General features: G+C 41.4%; 1 protein-coding gene across 2 annotated transcripts in view; it reads right to left on the bottom strand.

The window, feature by feature from the left end:
• alcama (activated leukocyte cell adhesion molecule a) overlaps positions 1-13,021 on the bottom strand; it is a 91,537-nt gene extending 78,516 nt beyond the window's left edge. For both annotated transcript variants that reach the window (XM_066651086.1, XM_066651088.1), the window contains exon 1: positions 12,775-13,021. In XM_066651086.1, the coding sequence (XP_066507183.1) occupies positions 12,775-12,832 (58 nt within the window). In that variant the 5' untranslated portion in view covers positions 12,833-13,021. The remainder of the gene's footprint in view (positions 1-12,774) is intronic.
• Positions 13,022-20,635: the final 7,614 nt, after the last annotated feature.

Here is a 20,635-nt window from a genome sequence, read left to right as displayed (position 1 = left end):
AGCAGAGAAGCCAGACCGAGCAAGATAGAGTAGATACAGTAGCATCATAAATATCTTATGAACACAAGCTAGCTTTTTGCTATTAGACTGTTACTACTAATAGTTATTCCTGCCTTGCTAATAGTTCTCAGGTAGATGCCTTGCGTGTTACCAACTATGGCACATTACACTTCTCTTCTTATCCATATTTCACCCTGATTTTCACTGATCAGGACCCCCACAGCATTGTTGATGAGGTGATGTGTTTTGCTGGTATGAGTGGATCAGACACAGCAGTGCTGCTCAAGTTTTTGTGATGAAGGACTAGAGGACATAAAACACTAACTGTCAGCAACAGTCCGTGACTTTACATCTACAAGGTGGACCAATGAGGTAGGTGTGTCTAACAGAGGTGACTGAGGTGAAAAACTTGAGGAACACTACTGTGTCCACGTGTACAAGCACAACGCATCACTACCACGTTAGTGTTACTGCAGTGCTGAGAATGATGAACCATTCAAATCGTACCTGCTCTGTGATGGTCCTGACCACTGAATAGCAGGGTGAACCGGAGATAAAGTATGCAGAGAAACAGGTGGACTACAGTCTGTAATTGTAGAACTACTAACTGCTCCTGTCTGTGTTAGTGGAGCTGATAAAATAGACAGTGAGTGTAGATACAAAGTCGGTATTCCTAATCCGGTGATAGTTCAGTGCAAACTCAATTATCATCAACTGTGTGAAGGAAAGACTCAACTCAAAACTGCTTGTTTCCACCATTGGGGCTTCTTGGTTGAATGATCAGGCCATAACATTTTTTTAGAAAGGTCCTGCCACACAGCTGGGTCCTGCCTCCATTGTTTGAGGCCTATTCTCCTCCACAAAGACACTGGGTGGAAGAAGGAGGGAGCTATGGTAGCTTTTCCAGTTTGAAGGGGCCAGCTCTGCTGGAGCGCAACATGCCAGAGAGGGTATCAAAAGGGCACAGTCACAAATACCTGACATCCAGCTTTAAAGAAAGAGACAGCATCATTATGAGAGCTTCTGCACACTCCAAGGCCCAAGCCTTTCTTTACAGGTGATGTTCATGATTTTAAATAAAAAAAAAAGAACTTTTTATAATTTCAGAGGATATTTCCTCAGCATTTGCTAGCGCTCCAGTCTGTTTATGTTTACGAAGCCCAACTGTCAGTAAACAGTTTAACAACATACAAACAAACAAAGAAACAAATTGAAATAGCCTCGGTATGACATGCTAAGCTTTCTCTCTCTCTCTCTCTCAGCTCACAGCAGAGAAACAGAATCTGGAGTTGTTTAGATGGCTGAGACCTCCAAATGTTGAAAAGCATGAACTGAGATTAGGAAGTTGCTTTATTGCTGCTCTGTAGTTGGATAATATTGTATTATTTTTGCTGTTTCACATTACTCAAGGTGGAACTGACTCTCAATTTATGAAAGAGTGAACTGCATGAAAGTAAACACAGACTGTAAGTGTTACAAAACTCAACAAATCCACTTACAAATGAATTACTGTGGTAATGCAAACAATGAATAAAAACATACAGAGAAGTTAAACTCCAGCCATGTACAGACAACATTTACCATTCCACCATAAAAGGCACTGAGCTTCTGAACGTAAACAAACAAGAGAACTGCAGTTCCCCAGAATTGTAACTGTTGCCTTTAATAAGAGTTTCAGCTTGTAGAGTTATTCCTCCTGTTTTGATATTCAATGCAGTCATCTCTGTTTTTGCCCCAGTGGAGCTCACTTTGCACATCTGTAACCGTTTAACAGTGAACCGATTGTATTTGACCTCTTCTGGAGGGTAATAAATCAATTTTTGGTTGAGTTTAGAGGCGGCTGTCACTGCAAAAGAAGAAAGGGAGAACGAGGGATGCTGAGAGAGAGAGAGAGAAACGCCCAGTGGCAAGACTGATCTAACAAACAGATCAGACCTAAGCTTCATGTCTGAAGTTAAACCGTAAAGAAAAGCCCCAGGACCTGAGCGAGAACAGCCAGAAAATCCTGCCGCTTCATCCTTCTTCTTAGGTGTTCTCAAAACTCAAAGGAGAAAAGGAACCTTCAAAACAGTTTGAAAGTTTGCAGAGCTGATTTTTGTTTTTCTTCTTAGCCCAAGTGACTTGATGAAAACACTTCCCCCCCTTTTTTCTCTCTTTCTTTTCTTAAAGCTCTGTCCGCAAAAAACTTTGTGTGATGTAAAGTGAGGCAGAGAGAGCATGGGCTGAGCTGCGTGGGGCGGAATTCCGGGGGCTGACGGAAGACGGAAGGAAGCCTGGGGCTATGAGGCTCGCTCAGCTTTAACAAGTAGAGGTGTACAAACACAGAGTCTCTTACTTTCTCCCTCTCCTTCTTCCCTGCTGTGCCGAGTGGATGGGGTCTGCTGTATGCTGGGCTCCACATGCTCCTGTGCTCAAACTTCTCTTCTCTTTATGTCTCTTTAGAACAGTGCAAGCCTCAAACCCCGCTCTGATGCCTGGGCTTGAGCTCCGCCCGCGTATGATGGGGCTGCAACTAATTTATCGCTTGAAAGGATGCGTCTCTCCCTCTGCCTCGCAGGAGCACGAACGGGGCGGCTGGCAGCCATAATCTTTCTCACCGTGAAGACTACGGAATGCATTATTAATGCAAACCAACAATGGCAATCACCAAAAGCAGCAGATAAATTGGGTTTTGGCCAAACCACGGCTTTAACCAAGTTTTCTAAAATAAATAAATAAAATTAAAAAGTGTGTGAGACTTTTTCTATTCCTTTGCCTGGAATCTGTTGTTCTGAAAACCTTAAGAGGAAGGCCTTCACATTCTGTTGAAATATAACTCTTAAACTAAACAGGGGCCTGTCTATGCAGCAGGGTTTTAGAGTATATTTTTATGTGTAAGCTTATTTTATGTGTAGTCTGATATAACCCTGGACCAGGTCTCAAACTTCACATCCATATTAATAGCATGTCCACATTTTACACCAAAATTAGACCTGCACTCATTAGTATAGTATAGGGCTGAACAGTGTGACCAAAATTAACATCATGATATAACATCATAATAATACGAATATGAACAATATAAAAGCCACAAAACTGCTAAGAACAAACAAGAAATATGACATCACCATCAAACTTCTTTGCAAACCTCTTGGATTTGTCTTTTTTAATATTTCTACAATAACTTTAAAATTGAGTTTGGTGTCCGGGTGTCTGTGAGGAGTTTGGTGTGTTCCCTCTGTGTCTGCGTGGGTTTCCTCCCATGGTCAAAAAACACACGTTGGTAGGTGGATTGGCGACTCAAAAGTGTCCGTAGGTGTGAGTGTGTGAGTGAATGTATGAGTGTGTTGATGAACTGGTGATATTATGTAAAATGTTTGCTATTTTTATTTAAAAATGTGGGTGCTCTAACCAGTCTCCCCCTCCAGTCTGACTTTTTAAAAACGTATTACAATAAATTACACAAGCGTTTTTTGGTCTTTATTGCAAAATCGCAGTATTGTGATATCATCATAATTATTGTGGGCAATGTATCATGATAATATCGTATCGTGGCATGCCCTGTGATTAATTACAGGTCAGAATCTCTGTATTACAAGAAAGTGGTGTCAGGTTCCAGGGTTTAGTTATTTACAGTCACTATATTAGACATATTTCAAGCAGTCATGACCATCTTAATATGACAATGAGGCACATAGGGTTTGGGCTGCAATGACATTCTGCAAGATAATCAGCAGAGGCCATGTTGGGCCCTGGTGGGCATGCATTTTAAGCTACTGCCACAGACTACACTGAACACATTTACATATCCACTGTCCATTAGCGTGTAGAAGGAAATAAAACCCCCCAAAAACAGGTTTGGTCTTGTATGTTTATTTTTAAAAGCTAGTGTTGCTTCTATACTTTTGGCCTGCAGTGTGTGTAATCTTTAATTCAAGCCCATTTCTTTTTAATTGGGAGAGCGTGTTAACTACGGAAAGCTTAACGACTCCTTCATGCTTGGTTTTATTAGGCTTCCCGTGGCAAGACTTTAATTAAATCGGGTTACTCCGGAACGTCCTACTGAACCTGACTCTGAACTTGCCCTTTCTCTGTCTCTCTTGCTCTCTCACTCTCCCTGAGAGATAAAGACATCCATCAAAGCTGCTCTCCACGCCCATCTGCCCTATCGCGGGCAACTGCTAAATCATGGTACTGGGTGTATTTATGACCCGGTTTAGGAGAGACAACAGTTCAGCTTCTAAAAGCGTGATTTAGAGAGTGGTAATAAAACTTGGCTTCGAACTTGGGGGTGGATGGGTCTGGGCAGTGAGGGGAATAACGTCTGACCCTCTTTCATTAGCGTTATATACTGCGATAAGCCACGTGGGAGAGATAAATGACCTCGACCTATCCTCCTACGTAGGACAGACACATTTAGATCTCTGCTTCAGACACAGTGCAATCTGCTCTCAGACTACACTTCATCTGTCAAAAAATTTCTCCATTGGTCGCTCCCTTTTTTCAGTAGTACTTCTTCATGTGTCTTAAGAACCTGCCAGAAAGCTTTCGTTTCTCGTGTTCTTATCTCTCTGTGTTTATCGTCGGAGCTCCTGTGGGTCCGCTGAGTTACTGCGCCTTTATTCAATTTCCTTTCAAAGGAAAGTTAAGTGAATTTGAAAAAGAACAAAAAAGGAACACTGTAGTCACATGAGCTTTAAATAATCAGCAGTCTCTGCCACAGAGGACAAGTCAGGCCAATGAACCTTCAGTGTCTAAGCTACGAGAGCACTATTACTGATAGTGACATCAGGACCATGTTCTCATTGGGAATTCATGAAAAGGGCAGTAATGGGCAGAACAAGAGTGTGTCACTGTGCTGACTGGCTGCTCTGTATTTACCACGGGACTTCCATGGCATTCTGTGCTTCGTCTTTTATTTGTAATCCATTAGTAACCAATTTTTAAAAGGTACAACTTCCTGTTTCAAATGAAAAAAGGAAAAAGGGGCTGTTCCTGGATCAGTTCAGGGCCAAGCAGAAAATGCCTCCAGCTATGAATGTGTGCATTGTGAAGGTGTAGAGACAGAGAGAGAGAGAGCAATTAAAACACTAAACATTACCCACATGACCCACTTCTGTTATTCTCTAGTTAGTAGGCAGACCTTGTAAAAGACAACATTCCCATAAAGGTCACAGCTTTGCTCCAGTTCTTTCTCTCTCTCTCTCTTTCTCTCTCTCTCTCTCTCTCTTTCTCTCTCTCTCTCTCACACACACACACACACACACATCTAGGACTGGACACAACTAGGGCTAGACCATGAGCCAATAAACTTTGTCAGTTTTGCATATTTTACTTAATCTGAATATGGCCCATAAAAAGGGGGCATATACTACATTCTCATTTCTTTTAATTATTTTTTATCCCCCCTGTGGTCATTAATTCTCATTTACAGAACCATTTCCAACTCCATAGATCATTTACACTAAACAGGCTTTAGATTCCATTTCTTGAGCAATGGCATATGCAAGTAAGCTTTGCTGTGCTGCACAGAGGCTGAAACACTCCTTATAACTTCAGCATAAATGGGCGGGGCTAAACTGCTGTAGTGCTGGGATGACTTCTTTTATACTTTTTTTTTTGGCAACAAATTTCTTGTACATTTATTTAGAATAATGGATTTAAAAACTTTAACTTAAACTTTAGTCCTTTTTTTCATTACCGTTTAAGCCAGGTCACAAGGGGGTCGCTGATGGGACAGAGATGTAGTGATCTAGATTCTGGCAATTCTAGGACGTCCCATAGCTCACAACTCCCAACCCCCTACCCCTCCTCTCGCCTCACAGGTCCACATACTCCCCTGTTGGACACACATCCGGAACAGATTTACGAGCCTGAGAGGGGGGGTAAGAGGGAGAGAGAGGGCAGGAGTGGAGTAGAGGCGAGGAAACTTTGCCTTTCTCTGTCATGCCCTTTTCGGGTTCAAAGCGTCACTTAAGGAGAGCGAGTGGCAGGCAGGAGCGCCTCCTCACACATGGAGAAACGCAATCTGCACATCACAGGCACCATCAAAGCAGCGGAATCCGAACGGCAGAGCAGTTATCGTACGTCTCCATGGCTGCCAAAAAAGGCTGGCCGACTTTGAATGTCAGACTGAATTGATGCGCTCAAAGCTTCAGATGGATATTTGACAGGATTTGATTTAAAAGGATGGAAGTAGGGGAGTAGGGGTGGGGTGGGTGGTGGTGGTGGTGGGGGAGCTCACCTACTGTGATTCGTGACCTTTTTCTGAAAGCAGATATAAATACCAGGACTAACATTAAACATTAATAGAGAAATGCCTCCCGGACAAATGGAACAAGCCTTGTATTGGAGGCCAAAGCAGCAGTTAACAAATAAATCTATGTAGTTTACATGATCTTGAGTATCTTGAGTGAGAATGCTTAGCCCCTGGTGGCACAGCGTGGAAAAATGATGCCCCCACTAGGCCTCAATTAGCAGTATTATCTCACAAACTGATCAATAAAAAACAAGGCCCAGATGCACGGGTGACTTATAACCCTGTCTTGGGTAAACAAAGGTATAAATAAAAGTTCCACCAGCCAGCTAATAGCTCGCTAAAACGAAACAGGGCCCAGACACACGCTGAAAGCACCACCACACTTCTGAGTTATAGCCGAGGAAGCACCCGCTGAAGAACAGGTTCGTGAGAATAATTGGACGATCAATGCTTATCCCCTGACCTGGCCATCGACTTCCACATCAATACGTTTATATTAGCGACCGGTAAATGGGCGAGAGCAGCCTAGAAGAGCCTAGTTATGCTTCTTTAAACACCTCAAGCCATCAAGCGTGAGGCAAAAATGACACTTCATTAAAGACTGATGGTGGAAGCTTTTGCTGCAGCACCTCCTGACAGGCTCCGTGCTCACTCACCATATACACCTCTGGTTTCAGTTAATTATATCACATAGGTTGAAGTATTTAAATAATTCCTCACTTTTTGAAGCACGCCGAGCTGGCAGCAGCTGACTGGCAGGTGTGAGAGCAATAATCATAACTTTAATATGGAAAAAGATAAATAATAAAAAATTAAAAAAAAAAAATTCCAGAGCTGGAGACCTTTATCCCTCCAGTGGGTTCAAGTGTGGAAGGCTGTGGTCGGTGAAGATTTCTTTTGATAGGTATTGATTTTTCTTAAGTGTGCTTTGACATCCAGCCTGGAGCCCTTTCTGATTTTTTTTTTCTCACAGCTCAACAGAAAACAGATCAGTCTCACAGGAACATGAGCACATTATAGGAGACATCTCAGTATTTTCCCCCCATCTCTATAAGGTTCCCGAATGGATTGCGCTGGAGAGGAAGAACGGCCCTAGTAGAAAGGCAAGTTGCAGTGAAGCTCAATGCAAAGTGCAGTGTTTCCCTGTGTGAGGCATATCAGGAAGCTTATCATCCATAAAAAAAAACCTATATGCTCCATTTCCCAACGCACATGTGTAACCATGCTACCAGGAACAATATGCGGGGTTATACACAGGGGGCTAAAAGGGATGTCCTCTCTGTTCTAGACCACACACAGTCATCCATCAGGCAGCAATCTCGCAGAAACCAATGTGCCTCCTCTGTGGGGGATATGCACGAGGGCCGGGAAATACCCAGACATCAGTCCTAACATCTATGACTAGGCACTTCTTTTCCCTCTCACAAAATAAGCGTGTTGTTGTGTTCTTTTATGTTTGGATTTACACAGGACTGTGTAGAAGTTAGAGATCACCATACATTTATTTCATTTCCAGACAATTCACCCTTTACCTGCCTCTCCACAGCCCAGACCTCTACTTTATTTGATGTGAAAAATAGTGTTTTCTATCTTGTGAAAGTGAACTACAGGAACCATTGAATTGGTCCTATACGTGATCATAATTATTAAATCAACCTACCAAGCTCACAGCTCCAGGGCCCTAGGGTTGTGGGTTCAAAGCTCACCTTGGGTCATCTGGGTTTGGCACATTTCCAGCAACATAAATGAGTTCATGAACCAGAATAGTTTCATTCCCAGCTGGAATTAATGAATAGTAGGTTCTTCAGCACAAACTGTGATGATGTTTGTGGGTGCGTTGAGCTAAAGAAGCTCCAGAAAGGGCACAGAGTCTCAAATAAATCTCACAGTGGAGCTGAACATGGTCATGTACAGCATGTTATATAAATAACCAGGAACATGCTCCATTTATGTGTTTAGGACTATGTTTCGAGTGAAATGAGATGTGTTGGCTTCTCTGTTCTTAAACACAGCAAGACGACTGATCTGTATGATCTGAACCTGCTGTAAACAGTGGATTAACCATGACTGTGTTATGACTCAGTCCATTGATCTCTGGCTTTGGCTCTTGTTCCAATCAAAACAGGTGGAAACATGGGCCAGTTCTATGGAGAGCACCAAGAAGGCTTCAAGAACCCTGGGTATTTTAAAATGTATGTAGCTGTGTGTGAAAATTGTGATTGTGTGACACACTTTGATAGAATGTTGCCCAATACAGGGTGTGCTTCTGCTTTGTGCCAAATGAATTCAGGTGGACTCTGGACCCACCACAGCCCTGAGCAGTATGAATAAAGTACAGAAAATAAACTGACCCCGTAGTTTCAGATTTATCAATGACTTTATTGACCCCACATTATAGGACTATGTTGATTCACTACGAGCTTATTCACTATATATTGACAGATCAATGCTCTGAACTCAGTCCAGACAGGCTTACATCAGTCTGGGCCTACAGACATGATGAAAACAGACCGGTCCTGGAATGGCGACAGGAAAGAGAGTAGGTGGGGGTAGCGGAGCAGATAGAATCTGTTGAGTTTAAATGAATGAACGCTCTAGAGGCCGGTTAGTGCAGCCTGGGCACTGGGACCCCCTCCCCACCACAAGCACCAGGATTCCGATTAATCCATTAGCAGATGAGAAGAGAGCAAACTCAAGGGACAGACAACACCCTTGGTGACATGCTGTGTGGAGTGTGAGTGAGTGGAGTGTATAAGGAGGGGAGGTGAGAGCTCCTAGCAAAAGGCAGATGCCTCATCTGTCATATGGCCAGAGGGAAATTACTGTAAAAGCCGTCTCTGAGGACACAGCAGTAAGTATTCCTAGGCCTGCCTGGTGACACATCAATAAGTAATGCAATAATGGACTCGTCACTTTGACGTAAAAATATGGATGGATGGTTTCAACGCAGACAAACAACGCCACGACCATAAGCATGACAGACTGATGTTCGCATCCATTTCACCGCACAAACTTGCATGATGACTTTGATTTCCATATTAAGTTATTCTAAGCAGAACAAGGCCCTAGAGCAGTGTGCTCCTTCTTCCCGAGCACTCCCACTGACTTGAAAGCAATACTATACTTTTGCTACAAAGGAATGAATATGCAAATACTAATTAGAGAGCTCTTTTAAGCACACACGCACTCCTGTTTGATTTCTCTTTGGAATTGACAGTAATCTGAAGCAACTCATGTGTGCCAATACGCAAAGACAAACGATTCAGAGCCCGAATCAAAATGCAAAAGCAGAGAAACGCGGGGCTTTCTGCTGATAGCTCGCTCCGACAGAGCTGGGCTTTCCCAGCAGATCTGCATCTAAGCGTGGGGAACTTAATGGAATTTAAAATTTCTCACCCAGTGCAAATCTGTCTCTCTCCTGCTCTCTCAATTTTCAGTTCCTATTTACTGTGGTCACTCACCCTTCCAAATGCCACTCAGAATGACATCACTGAAGTGAAACCTCGCATACATAAACAGAAGTGGGTAGGAAACAGGCATCACTCACTGCTTATTCTACATTTGTGCCACATGCTGATGGCATTCTCATTAAAAATAGGCTGAAGTGCAGTTGGGTATATGTGTTTTTTTTTTTTTTTGTTCCCATTTGGCCTTCAACTGTGGACCATAAAGTGGTGCTTGGGTGTGAAAGCAGTGAAAGGTGCCACACAAACACTACCGCCATTCAAAAACACAGATTAGTCATGGTGTTTCCTGTCAAATTAAAGCGTGGACCCAAGAGGTTACAGGCGGAAGCAGACGCCTTTTTTTAATCCAAACAGCACCGAGGAGAGGGGTTTTGCTTCTGCGTGAAAGAAATTAATTGAATGCTCAACCTCTGGGCTTACAAGGGTACTAGCAGTACTCTTAATCCTGCCATCCCTTTTAAAGCAGAGCTCAACACCGGCAAAACTAGCTAAGCCCCAGAGCAGTGCAGAGGAGAGAACAGCTGCAGGCTACACAGCCTGGGACCACGCCCTTTCTTTTGTCAGGTGAGAGCCAACAAGCAAAAAAGCAACTCATTCGGTGACTAGCATCTATAAACTATTTATAGCACTTCCAGCATTCTCATTACCAATGACAAATGACTGCTAAACACTTCTTCTGTCCGCTGAGCCAAATCTTTAAGCAGTTGTTTACAGTTTCATTCCATTACGAGTTAACACGAAGGCTGAGAACACAAATTCTACCCAGGACTCTCACAAGGGGCTCGTTTTCCTGCTGCATGAAGGTCTCAGCTGAAATTTCTCATTTCACATTTACAGTAATTAAACGGTAACAAGTAGGCAAGGTGGAGGAAGTAACAAACACAACTATAGCACAATTAGACCCACACAAGCATAAGCATAAGACAACAGCAAACAAGTAACCACCAGCATCACACCCTTGCTTTACTCAATAGTCTTATAAATGGTGAGTCAGTTTAGGCCCCACATCACATACAGTATATGTCATCACAGATATGACTAATGTGGCTACTTACTTTTTTTTGAAAACTACTCAAAAACCCTTAACTTACAAATGAACAATTACAAGGGACACCCCCCCCCCCCCAAACCCATTTTTCAGTTTGCAGCTGTGAGGGGTTTAAGACACTTGCTCTGTTACTGGAACTTTCTTTTCATCGAGACAAAGGTGAGATCGCAAAGTCAATCTGAATCAAACCCACAGCAATGAAAAAAAACGGTGACAAAACCCACATCAAGGCAAAATCTAGTGCTCTGAATGCTTAAGTGTGGCTTAGATCCACATCAAGGCAACCAGACAATAACTTAAATGTGGCTTACATCCATATTCAGATCCATGTTGTGGCAAAATATCAAGTGTCGGTTAACAGATTAAATAAAATCTTTCTAATCTTTGCTGAGATTTCCTGAGAAATAATCACAGATCATGTGTCAGAATTCTGAACAAAGCAGCAGCCACCTCCAAAATTCCCCCCAAAAGACCAACACGGGGCGGGGTCTGACCACAGCAGCAGGGAAAATATGAGAGAGAGAGAGAGAGAGAGAGAGAGAGAGAGAGAGAGAGAGGTATAGATACAAGTGTGTGTGTGTGATAGAGAGAGAGAGAGAGATAGATACAAGTGTGTGTGTGTGTGATAGAGAGAGAGAGAGAGAGATAGATATAAGTGTGTGTGTGTGTGTGACAGAGAGAGGTATAGATACAAGTGTGTGGGTGTGTGTGTGTGAGAGAAAGAGAGAGAGAGAGAGAGAGAGAGAGAGAGAGAGAGAGAGAGAGAGAGAGGTATAGATACAAGTGTGTGTGTGATAGAGAGAGAGAGAGAGGTATAGATACAAGTGTGTGTGTGATAGAGAGAGAGAGAGAGAGAGAGAGAGAGAGAGAGAGAGAGAGAGAGGTACAGATACAAATGTGTGAGAGAAAGAGATTAATATGGGAGAGATTATGAGAATGTGTGATAAAATACGAGTATGAGTGAGAGGGAGATATAGTATGACACACAGAGAGAGAGAGAGAGAGAGAGAGAGAAAGAGGGAGATTACACACAATAACTTTGCTATGACTCACGTTACGTCATGCGATAAGTGAGACAATAAGCTAATGACTGACATTGTGTGGGTTTCCTTCCCCTGGAACCTGTTTCGAGTTTCAGAAACTAAACTGAAATTAAATTGCAAATGAATTAGCTAAGAATGTCGGTCATATGTTGCGTATTTGTTATTCTGAGGTACGAAAGAGGAACAAGTGTGTGATCTCATAGCGTAACGTCGACCCTCGCGGCAAAATAAAACTAAACTGAAAGATCACAGCCGCTCGTTACAGTCAGTAACAACAACAATAGTGTTTCATTCACGCATCTCCCCATCTGATCGTTCCGGAAGATTCGAACAGTGGAATTAGAAGCCGGCGAATCGGAAGCCAACTTCAGCCTCATGTTTTCTTTCGTTTCGTTCACCTGCGTTTCATCAGGCGGACAGTCCCCTCTTTAATCCCCCTGCGCCTGTCCGCGCGGCAGTCACTGGGTTCCTACGTGGGGCTTTCCATTAGCTTCAATAGCTTTTAGGAACACTGCTTACCTAGAACGTGATGGGGATTTTAACTACATTTCAGTCTTAATGTTTTATAGCCTGTCGTTTATGCCGGTCTAGAAGGCTACGTCTCCTTCGTCTGTGAACACTTGTTGATATTTCCTCATATAATGAATCCCGTAGAACCATAGAACATATTTAAATTCTAAAAATGTTCTGTTTATTTTGAATATACCGTTAAGCAATCCCAATGTTCACTGCATTCCCAGAACGTCTCTGTGAAGTTACGGGAGCGTTCATATGACGCCACACATAAACCGTTCAATAGGAGACTGACCGTGTGAGAACTTTAATAAAGTCCGTGTAATGTTATTATAAAGTCCTGTTAATGTTACTTTGAGAAGTATTATCTCCGAATAAGGTTGTCCAAACTTGTGTGAACGTTCCGTTTTCGCCGGAAAGCCTTTTCGTGTGGTTTGAAGCTGAAGTTTGTTTCAAGCAGCCTACCTTGTGTAAACATCGCCGCGGCGAAGAAGGCACCGAGGAAGGGGACAAACGACTGCATCCTTCAAAGCCGGAGGAGGAGATGGGCTCCCGTTTACAGTCACCTGAGAAGCAGATGGAGTCTGTGTCCGACCGAATATCTCACACAAAACGACTGCGAAGAGAAAGCTCTCAGCTGTTTTCTTGCCGCGCAGATCACAGAGCGAGCAGACAAAGTTGATCCGGCGCTGAATCGCACTGAACTGTACAGCGCTGGAAAAGCAGGTGAAGTGAGAAGCTCATTCGTGCGGGAGGAGCTTTGAGGAGCATAAACGAATAAGCCACACCCACTGGGCGGTTGCTCCGGCACTCTCTCTCCCCCCTTGAGGCGCTTTCTCCTCAGGTGGAATGGCGTCGTTTGAGAGGTTGGAAATTTCAGGTGAAGTTGGGAGGGCTTGTTAACCTTCAAGAGAACGTGGCATTTTTAGGACCCTGAAAGCCAGAAAAAAAAAAAAAAACAAGTACTGCCATACATTACCAGAGCACTTTAACAGCTTGGAGGCTGTTATATTTATATAAATAAATAAGTAAGTCATAATCAATTAAGATTGTTTTGCCAACAAAACCCTACGTTTAAAATACTGTGAAGTGTAATAATGAAATGCGAGTCTGTCAGCATTTTACTGTATACTGAGAGCTTTTATTTACTCTTTAAAAAGGACACAGACTCAAGGTAGTTTTTAATGTTCTCTTCCAGACACAAATTAAACCGCTAAAATTATATATTGAGTTATTTCCAGGAAAAAACAAATCTCCTAATGCCTTAAAATATGCTTAGATACAACTCCAAAACTTCAACCTTTATTCAATATGCAAACTTTGCATATAATCGCTGTCCAAAGAAAAACATAGGCTGAAATTTATTGTGAATAGTAGCCTAAATTAAATCACTAGTTGCACTGTAAGTTAAGAAATTAACAGTAACCACTGAATGGTTATAACGAGTTATGCAGAAAATTTGAAAAACCTGCGGAATTTTCCATTTAAAACCACACTGAAACTTGGTTGTTTCAGTTTGTGAGCAAACTGTTTCCAGAAAATACCAACATGTGATACCCAGTGGTTAGGTCATACCTAAGCGTAAAATGTAAAGGATGATCAATCATCAGTTACTACTGGCAAGGCAGGTAAACACTGTGATTAATAATTTTATCTCAATCTTGAATCCTTCGCCAGTTACAGACCATGAGCTTGCCCAGAATGATGTGCTCAATGATATTTAAGTAGATATTTTAGTAGATACAAATATGTTTCAGAAATAATGGAGAAAAAATGTGGGCCAAGGACTGAATTTGCATGCAAAGAAAACTTGTTGTTCATTATGATTCTGATTGTGATTGTGTTTATGATTATGATTATGGTTTAGTTTGAAATCAGGTTACTCTTGTAGACGGAAATACCTGACCTGCCCCCTTCAGGTATGTGTACATAGTTTCCTTTAAACTTACTGGAAAAGTTGATCTTTGTAGCACTCGGGTCAGTTCTGGAATAAAACAAAAGGAGTAAATTAATTGGAAAATTAGACACACACCATTAGCCTTAATGAGGACACACTAAGTCACAGTGTGTTGATATCAACCCAATAAACCAATCTAATTAAAGAAAGGAAAAATATATTTTATGCTGACCATATTCTAGTGCAACAGTTTTTAATAAGATAAATTATTAAATATGCTTTAAAATTTGTAAATCTTGAGTTCAATGTCCACAGTCACAAAGTCACACAGCTCCAGGGACCTGGAGGTTGTGGGTTCGATTCCCGTTCCAGGTGACTGTCTGTGAGGAGTTTGATGTGTTCTCCCCGTGTCCACGTGGGTTTCCTCCCACAGTCCAAAAACACACATTGGTAGGTGGATTGGTGACTCAAAAGTGTCCGTAGGTGTGAGTGTGTGTGTTGCCCTGTGAAGGACTGGTGCACCCTCCAGGGTGTATTCCCGCTTTGTGCCCAATGATTCCAGGTAGGCACTGGACCCACCACGACCCTGAACTGCATTAGTTACAGATAATGGATGGATCACTGGATTAAACGCCTGCCTTGTATCTGCATTCATTGTTCATTTTATCAGCTCCACTGACAATACAGGAGCACTTTGTAGTTCTACAATTACAGACTGTAGTCCACGTGTTCGTCTGCATACTTTCTTATCCCCATTTCATTCTGCTCTTCAGTGGTCAGGAACCCCACAGGATCCCCACAGAGCAGGTATGATTTGGGTGGTGGGTCACTCTTAGCACTGTAGTGACACTGACATGGTGGTATGTTAGTGTGTGTTGCGCTGATACAAGTGGATCCGACACAAAAGTGCTGCTGGAGTTTTTAAACACTGTGTCCACTCACTGTCCGCTCTGTTAGACACACCTGCCTTGTTGGTCCACCTTGTAGATGTAAAATCAGAGACAGTAGCTCATCTGTCAATGCCCAGTTTATGCTTGTCGTCCTCTAGTCCTTCATAAGTTGACACAGGACACTTGGCTGGATATTTGTGGTTGGTGGACTATTCTCACTTCAGCAGTGACATGAGGACTCAGAAAAGTCTGGAGCAGCACTGCTGTGTCTGATCTATTCATACCAGCCCAACACAGACTAACACATGTTCTGTGTTGGTCCTGGCCATTGAAGAGCATGGTGAAATAGGGAAGAAAATGCAGAGAAGTATGTGAATATTGGCCTGTTTCTGATGGAATTCAAGTTATGGGTTAATTTCCTCTATAACGTGCCACTCTCTAGTTTTTACTATCCAGATTAGCCATGTTGGTATCTTTCTAACATCTCCTTTGAGGAAATTACAGGATGAATTAAATAATGTGTTTAACTGAACCCTGGGGTCTGATGTACTCATTTGAGTACACATTAGTGCTTTTTCCAGGCAGATGTCACTCGTGTTGAAAATGCTCACATGTTTGAATCTTTTTGCATGGTACATTTCCCAGGTTGCTAAGGAAGAACATCTGACCATGATGCACACATCTAGGTTGTCCTGTGGAAATTTCACTGCTGGGCAGATACAAGAGAGTAATGACAGCTGTAAAACATTTATGACAGACCTCACCCCTGATGAACCAATGCTATCCAAAAAGGACGAATTTTAAAGTTTCAATAAGTAACAGTCACCCTGTAGTCTCTATATCCATTACCCTGAAGCTGTAAGGAGTGCTTCAGCTAAAACTGAACCAAGATACGTGGCCAGTCAAAACATCACTTACTTCTAAACATCACCTATTTATATATATGTTTAATCCAGCACACTTTTTTATAAGATTCAGAGGATGTTTCCTCACAATTTGCCTGCTTTTCATTCTGCATGCTGGAAAATGTTCAGTATTGGTACACACCTCTGGCATGGTATGGCCTTTGGATGGACCGCCAAACAGTGAAAAGCATGAAAATAGATGATAATGTTGCTCTATTTCTGCTCCATATGTTGGTAATGTTGACTTTTTTTCTTTTGCTCTTTACTTAATGTGGAATTGACTCCAAATTGGTGGCACAACAGGTAGTGTCAATGCCACACTGCTCCAGGGACCTGTTCCGTACTGAAACATACCATTCCACCTTAAAAGTTGTGGGGTTACTGAATGAACAGAAATGAGAGGGGGTTTATTTTGCTGTGAGAACAGTAGTTCCCCAGAATCTTCTAGGTTGCCTTTAAACACTTTGGCTTGTATCTACCATAAATCACCCCCAAATGTCAGGGTTTCTGAATACCTGGCATCACTGGTGTTTGATTTTTAGTTTCAATAGTTCTTGATCTAGAGAGAACCAGTTATGTACACACGGTCACGCTTTATAAAATGTCTAAGAGCTCAAGATGCCTCTAAGAGACTCGAGCCAAGGCCATCTTCATCCTGTTTATTACTTACATATTTTACTTCAGGAGTGTTGATAGTGAAGTGCAAATATGTGGTGCAAATGTTTTCTGAAAAACAATGACAATGTTTGATGGTTGTGCTTCTAAGGAACTCGATGCACTGCATCAGATTATCAACTGAATGTTTAAGAGTTCATTTAAACCCATTATCCTGGAAAAATGAACTAAAATATATTGTGAAATCAAGAGGGTTGTATCATGTGGTGTCAGAAAATCGTCACTGTGTCGGTGTGTATAATCTGCACATTTAATTAGGGAGCATAGTTGTACCTTATTCTATAACAACTGTAGATTTTAAAGTTCTGTATATTTCATACGCCCCATTTCATCTGCAGGACTTACAGTTTATTATGTTCTTTAATTTTACACAGATTTGTAATGAAATCTCCTGGAGAAGAGAATGTAATGTACCTTTAATGAATACAACTGGACTTCAACACCACTGTTGTAGTTTTAAAAGTACATTGACACTGTTTGTACAATGGACAATAATGTACCTGCACCATACATTTATTCTGAGAGTGTGTGAGTAAATATTATTGATGACAAACTGACCTAGACAAGTACTCACATTTCAAAGGAAGTCCTTGTGTAATTACTTGTTTAGAACACCTCATTCCTCAGATGATACAAAACGAAAGTATGATTTTCTTGTCATCAGATTACCATACGTGGTGAATGAGTGTACTGATAGACATCTGCTTGACAACAATGTTGTACAGTATTAAACGTATTCTGAATTCTTATACCAGGTTCATGCCAAAGTGCAGAGCACTTCCAGCAATCTCTGAGCTTAAAGATGTTTAAATTCTGGGTGTTTACAATCATTCATTCATTCATTCATTGTCTGTAACCGCTTATCCAGTTCAGGGTTACAGTGGGTCCGGAGCCTACCCGGAATCACTGGGTGCAAGGCCAATCCTTGACAGGGCGAACACACACTCACACATTCACTCAAACACTCACACCTACGAACACTTTTGAGTCGCCAATCCACCTACCAACATGTGATTTTGGACCATGGGAGGAAACCAGAGCACCCGGAGGAAACCCACGCGGACACGGGGAGAACACACCAAACCCACAACCTCCAGGATCCTGGAGCTTTGTGACTGCGACACTACCTGCTGCACCACCATGTCGTCCTTAATGAACAATAATTTATATTTTAATCTGTGTTCACTTTCATCTAGAGATAAACAATTTGAATAAATGGACCTCTCTTTTAAAGACCATTTAAAGTTGCAGGTAATTTTCAAATGCCGTCATGGTCTGTATAACTATTTGTGATCAGGGTTTGCATGTTTACAGAGAGAACTGATAGCAGCTGTCAGACTTGGCTGATGCCATATAAAGATACGTCTGTAGTTCCCTGGATGCTTGTGAAGTATTACATCATGTAGCAGTGATGTCTCCTGTAGACAGAGTCTGTCATTCAGCACCAACAGTCAAACTGTCAGTCTAAGACCTAAACTTTCACAGATCATCACTTTGTTTTCAGGATCAGCTTAATGTTTTATTTAATTGCTCCAATAAAGGATTGCGTACTGCCCAAGCCTTTTCTTTTAAAATTTACTGCAGCAATTTTAATATGAATAGCTTTATGAGCCTGTCTGAATGCTCTGAACAGGCGCTTATGAGGCCCTTTGTTTTGAATATTAAAATGAATTATCTGTGTCAAAGGTTCATAAGGCTTGTTTTGCTGTTGTCCGTGTTTCATGGCACTGCTTTATTCATGGCATTATAAAATCAGTGCCCCTGTGACCCCTGACTGAGGCCTCCAGCTAGAGACATTTTGCATTACAATTCACATGCTACAAATTCAAATAGAGTCAGTTTTCAGCCGAGTCTACATAAACAAACAGTAAAGCTTTACAGACAGAAACAAAGATATTTTTCCTGCACAGAATGATTTAATGTTAATACAGTGTTAATGTTGCTTAGTATGAGTACACATGCTGAGACCACCCACATTCCCATCAGTGACGGAGGCGACCGGTTAATTAGTCTTAAATGAAGGCACACAAAGTACAAAATGAGCAGAATTAATTTTTGTTTAGCAACTAGGAACAGGACTTACATGCATAATGAAGTATGAAGTATTCATCCCTGTACAGATACTGTGTAACCTCTTAATTAATGGCCAGATATTATATGGTTGGTGGACTGTTCTCAATACAGCAGTGACCCTGACATGGTGGTTGAATTAGTGATGTCCTGATCCAATCTCAAAGATCGGTATCGAGGCTGATCTTGGCATTTATTTTTCACTGATTGGTAAAAGTTTATTGAACCCGATCCTAAACCAGATCTTCAGTTTCCTCTAGGAGAAGAACATCTTGTTTTTCTTCAGCACCCTTTAATAGTGTGTTATGCGTTTCTAATACAACAAAATTTATATTTATTCTCATGTGGTAAGATGAACTGTAGTGCTATCAGCATATGTACATTGTAGTTTTATGACTTATATAATTCACTGTATATGGATTGAGTTTATTGTGTGAATTGTGTTCTTGGTAAAAGTTGTTTTCATGTGATTCGGCCGACCATTGCCCCCTGTATTATTTGTTTCAAATTAAAAGCACTTTACAGAGTTTTGTAGCAGAGATACAGATATACTTTGTTTCAGGATGAAACCGCTCCAACTGCCATGTGTAATATCTGCAATGCTGCAGTAAGTGGGATTTATACACGCTATTTATAAAGATATCTTTGTTAACTTTGTTATTTGTATACATAAATAAAATTATAATAATAATGAAAGCATTAAGCAACCACTTGGGTGCAGGCAGATGTTTTTAATGTGCTGTAGAAATATTCAGCTGCGAAGTGTATACACTAAATTGATTTTAATATCTGTAACATACTTGTAATGTGCGCTGTGCAGCAGTAATATCTAGAAAAATCCAAGTATCAGAACTCGATATCGACAGATACTCAATATTAAAAACTCGAGTCAAGATCGGGGGTAAAAAACCTGATCAGAATATCCCTAGTTTGAATACTGGCATGATAATTCATGGCACTGTAATGAATGTAAAAAGCACAGCAGTGTTGATGTATCCAGCCAGGACCAAGTCTGTGTTCAAAACTGAGCTCTAAGTGGCTGACGAATAGAGTACAACATGGAAAAGAGTGCTGCCTTAGTTTTCAGTACATGCCTTGTGTATTGATAATGTAAGCTGAGCTTCAGGGGAGTGAATAAACCTTTGCCCTATACTCTTAGGTTTCTATAGCATTTATATTTAATAGTTGATTTCCGATAGCATACCAGATATCATATTATTTTTCATGGAGCAGCAACAGAAATGTTTGTCTCACCAGTGCTACAGCAGATTATGAGAGCTTTCTGTGCAATATTCAAAAGTTAAATTTATCCAACTGTTCGTCAGCTGTGGTGGTGAAATAAATCAGATATTTGGGAGCTATGGATGTCAAGTGTCTCATTTTTTAAGTCATGAATACCCAGCATTAAACAATAGAATATTAATAGTACATCCGGTCCTTTTCCGGTTTCAACAATGTACGCTGCCAAATTCATTTCATCAAGTTATAAAACACATACTGTCATTAGCGTTAGCACAACTCTTCCTTCTATTACTTCATCACCATATATATATAATATTACAACACCAGCAACTAAAACTGTAGGCAGCTGCTGTAAAAGCAATTGAACGACCATGCTTTAAGAAAAAACCCTCACTCATTTGCATTTATTTAGTGAGGCTGAAGTCATTCCAGTGTGCAGCAGTATTAGTATGTATTTCAACTCCTTAATGACCTCATTATCAGTGACATCCTGAGGAAATGTGTGTGTATGGCAAAACATTTGGCTTTGGAACATTTATGTTAACCACAGGGCATGGTAACAACGTTTTTTTCTTAAACAAGGCCATTCATTTTTCTAAGAGTGAATTCTGTTTAGAACCAGAGTTATTAATATGGGCAGCCCGCCA

Source organism: Hoplias malabaricus, chromosome 18 (assembly GCF_029633855.1).
Source record: "Hoplias malabaricus isolate fHopMal1 chromosome 18, fHopMal1.hap1, whole genome shotgun sequence".
Lineage (NCBI taxonomy): Eukaryota > Metazoa > Chordata > Actinopteri > Characiformes > Erythrinidae > Hoplias > Hoplias malabaricus.
This window is presented reverse-complemented; position numbering and strand designations above follow the sequence as displayed.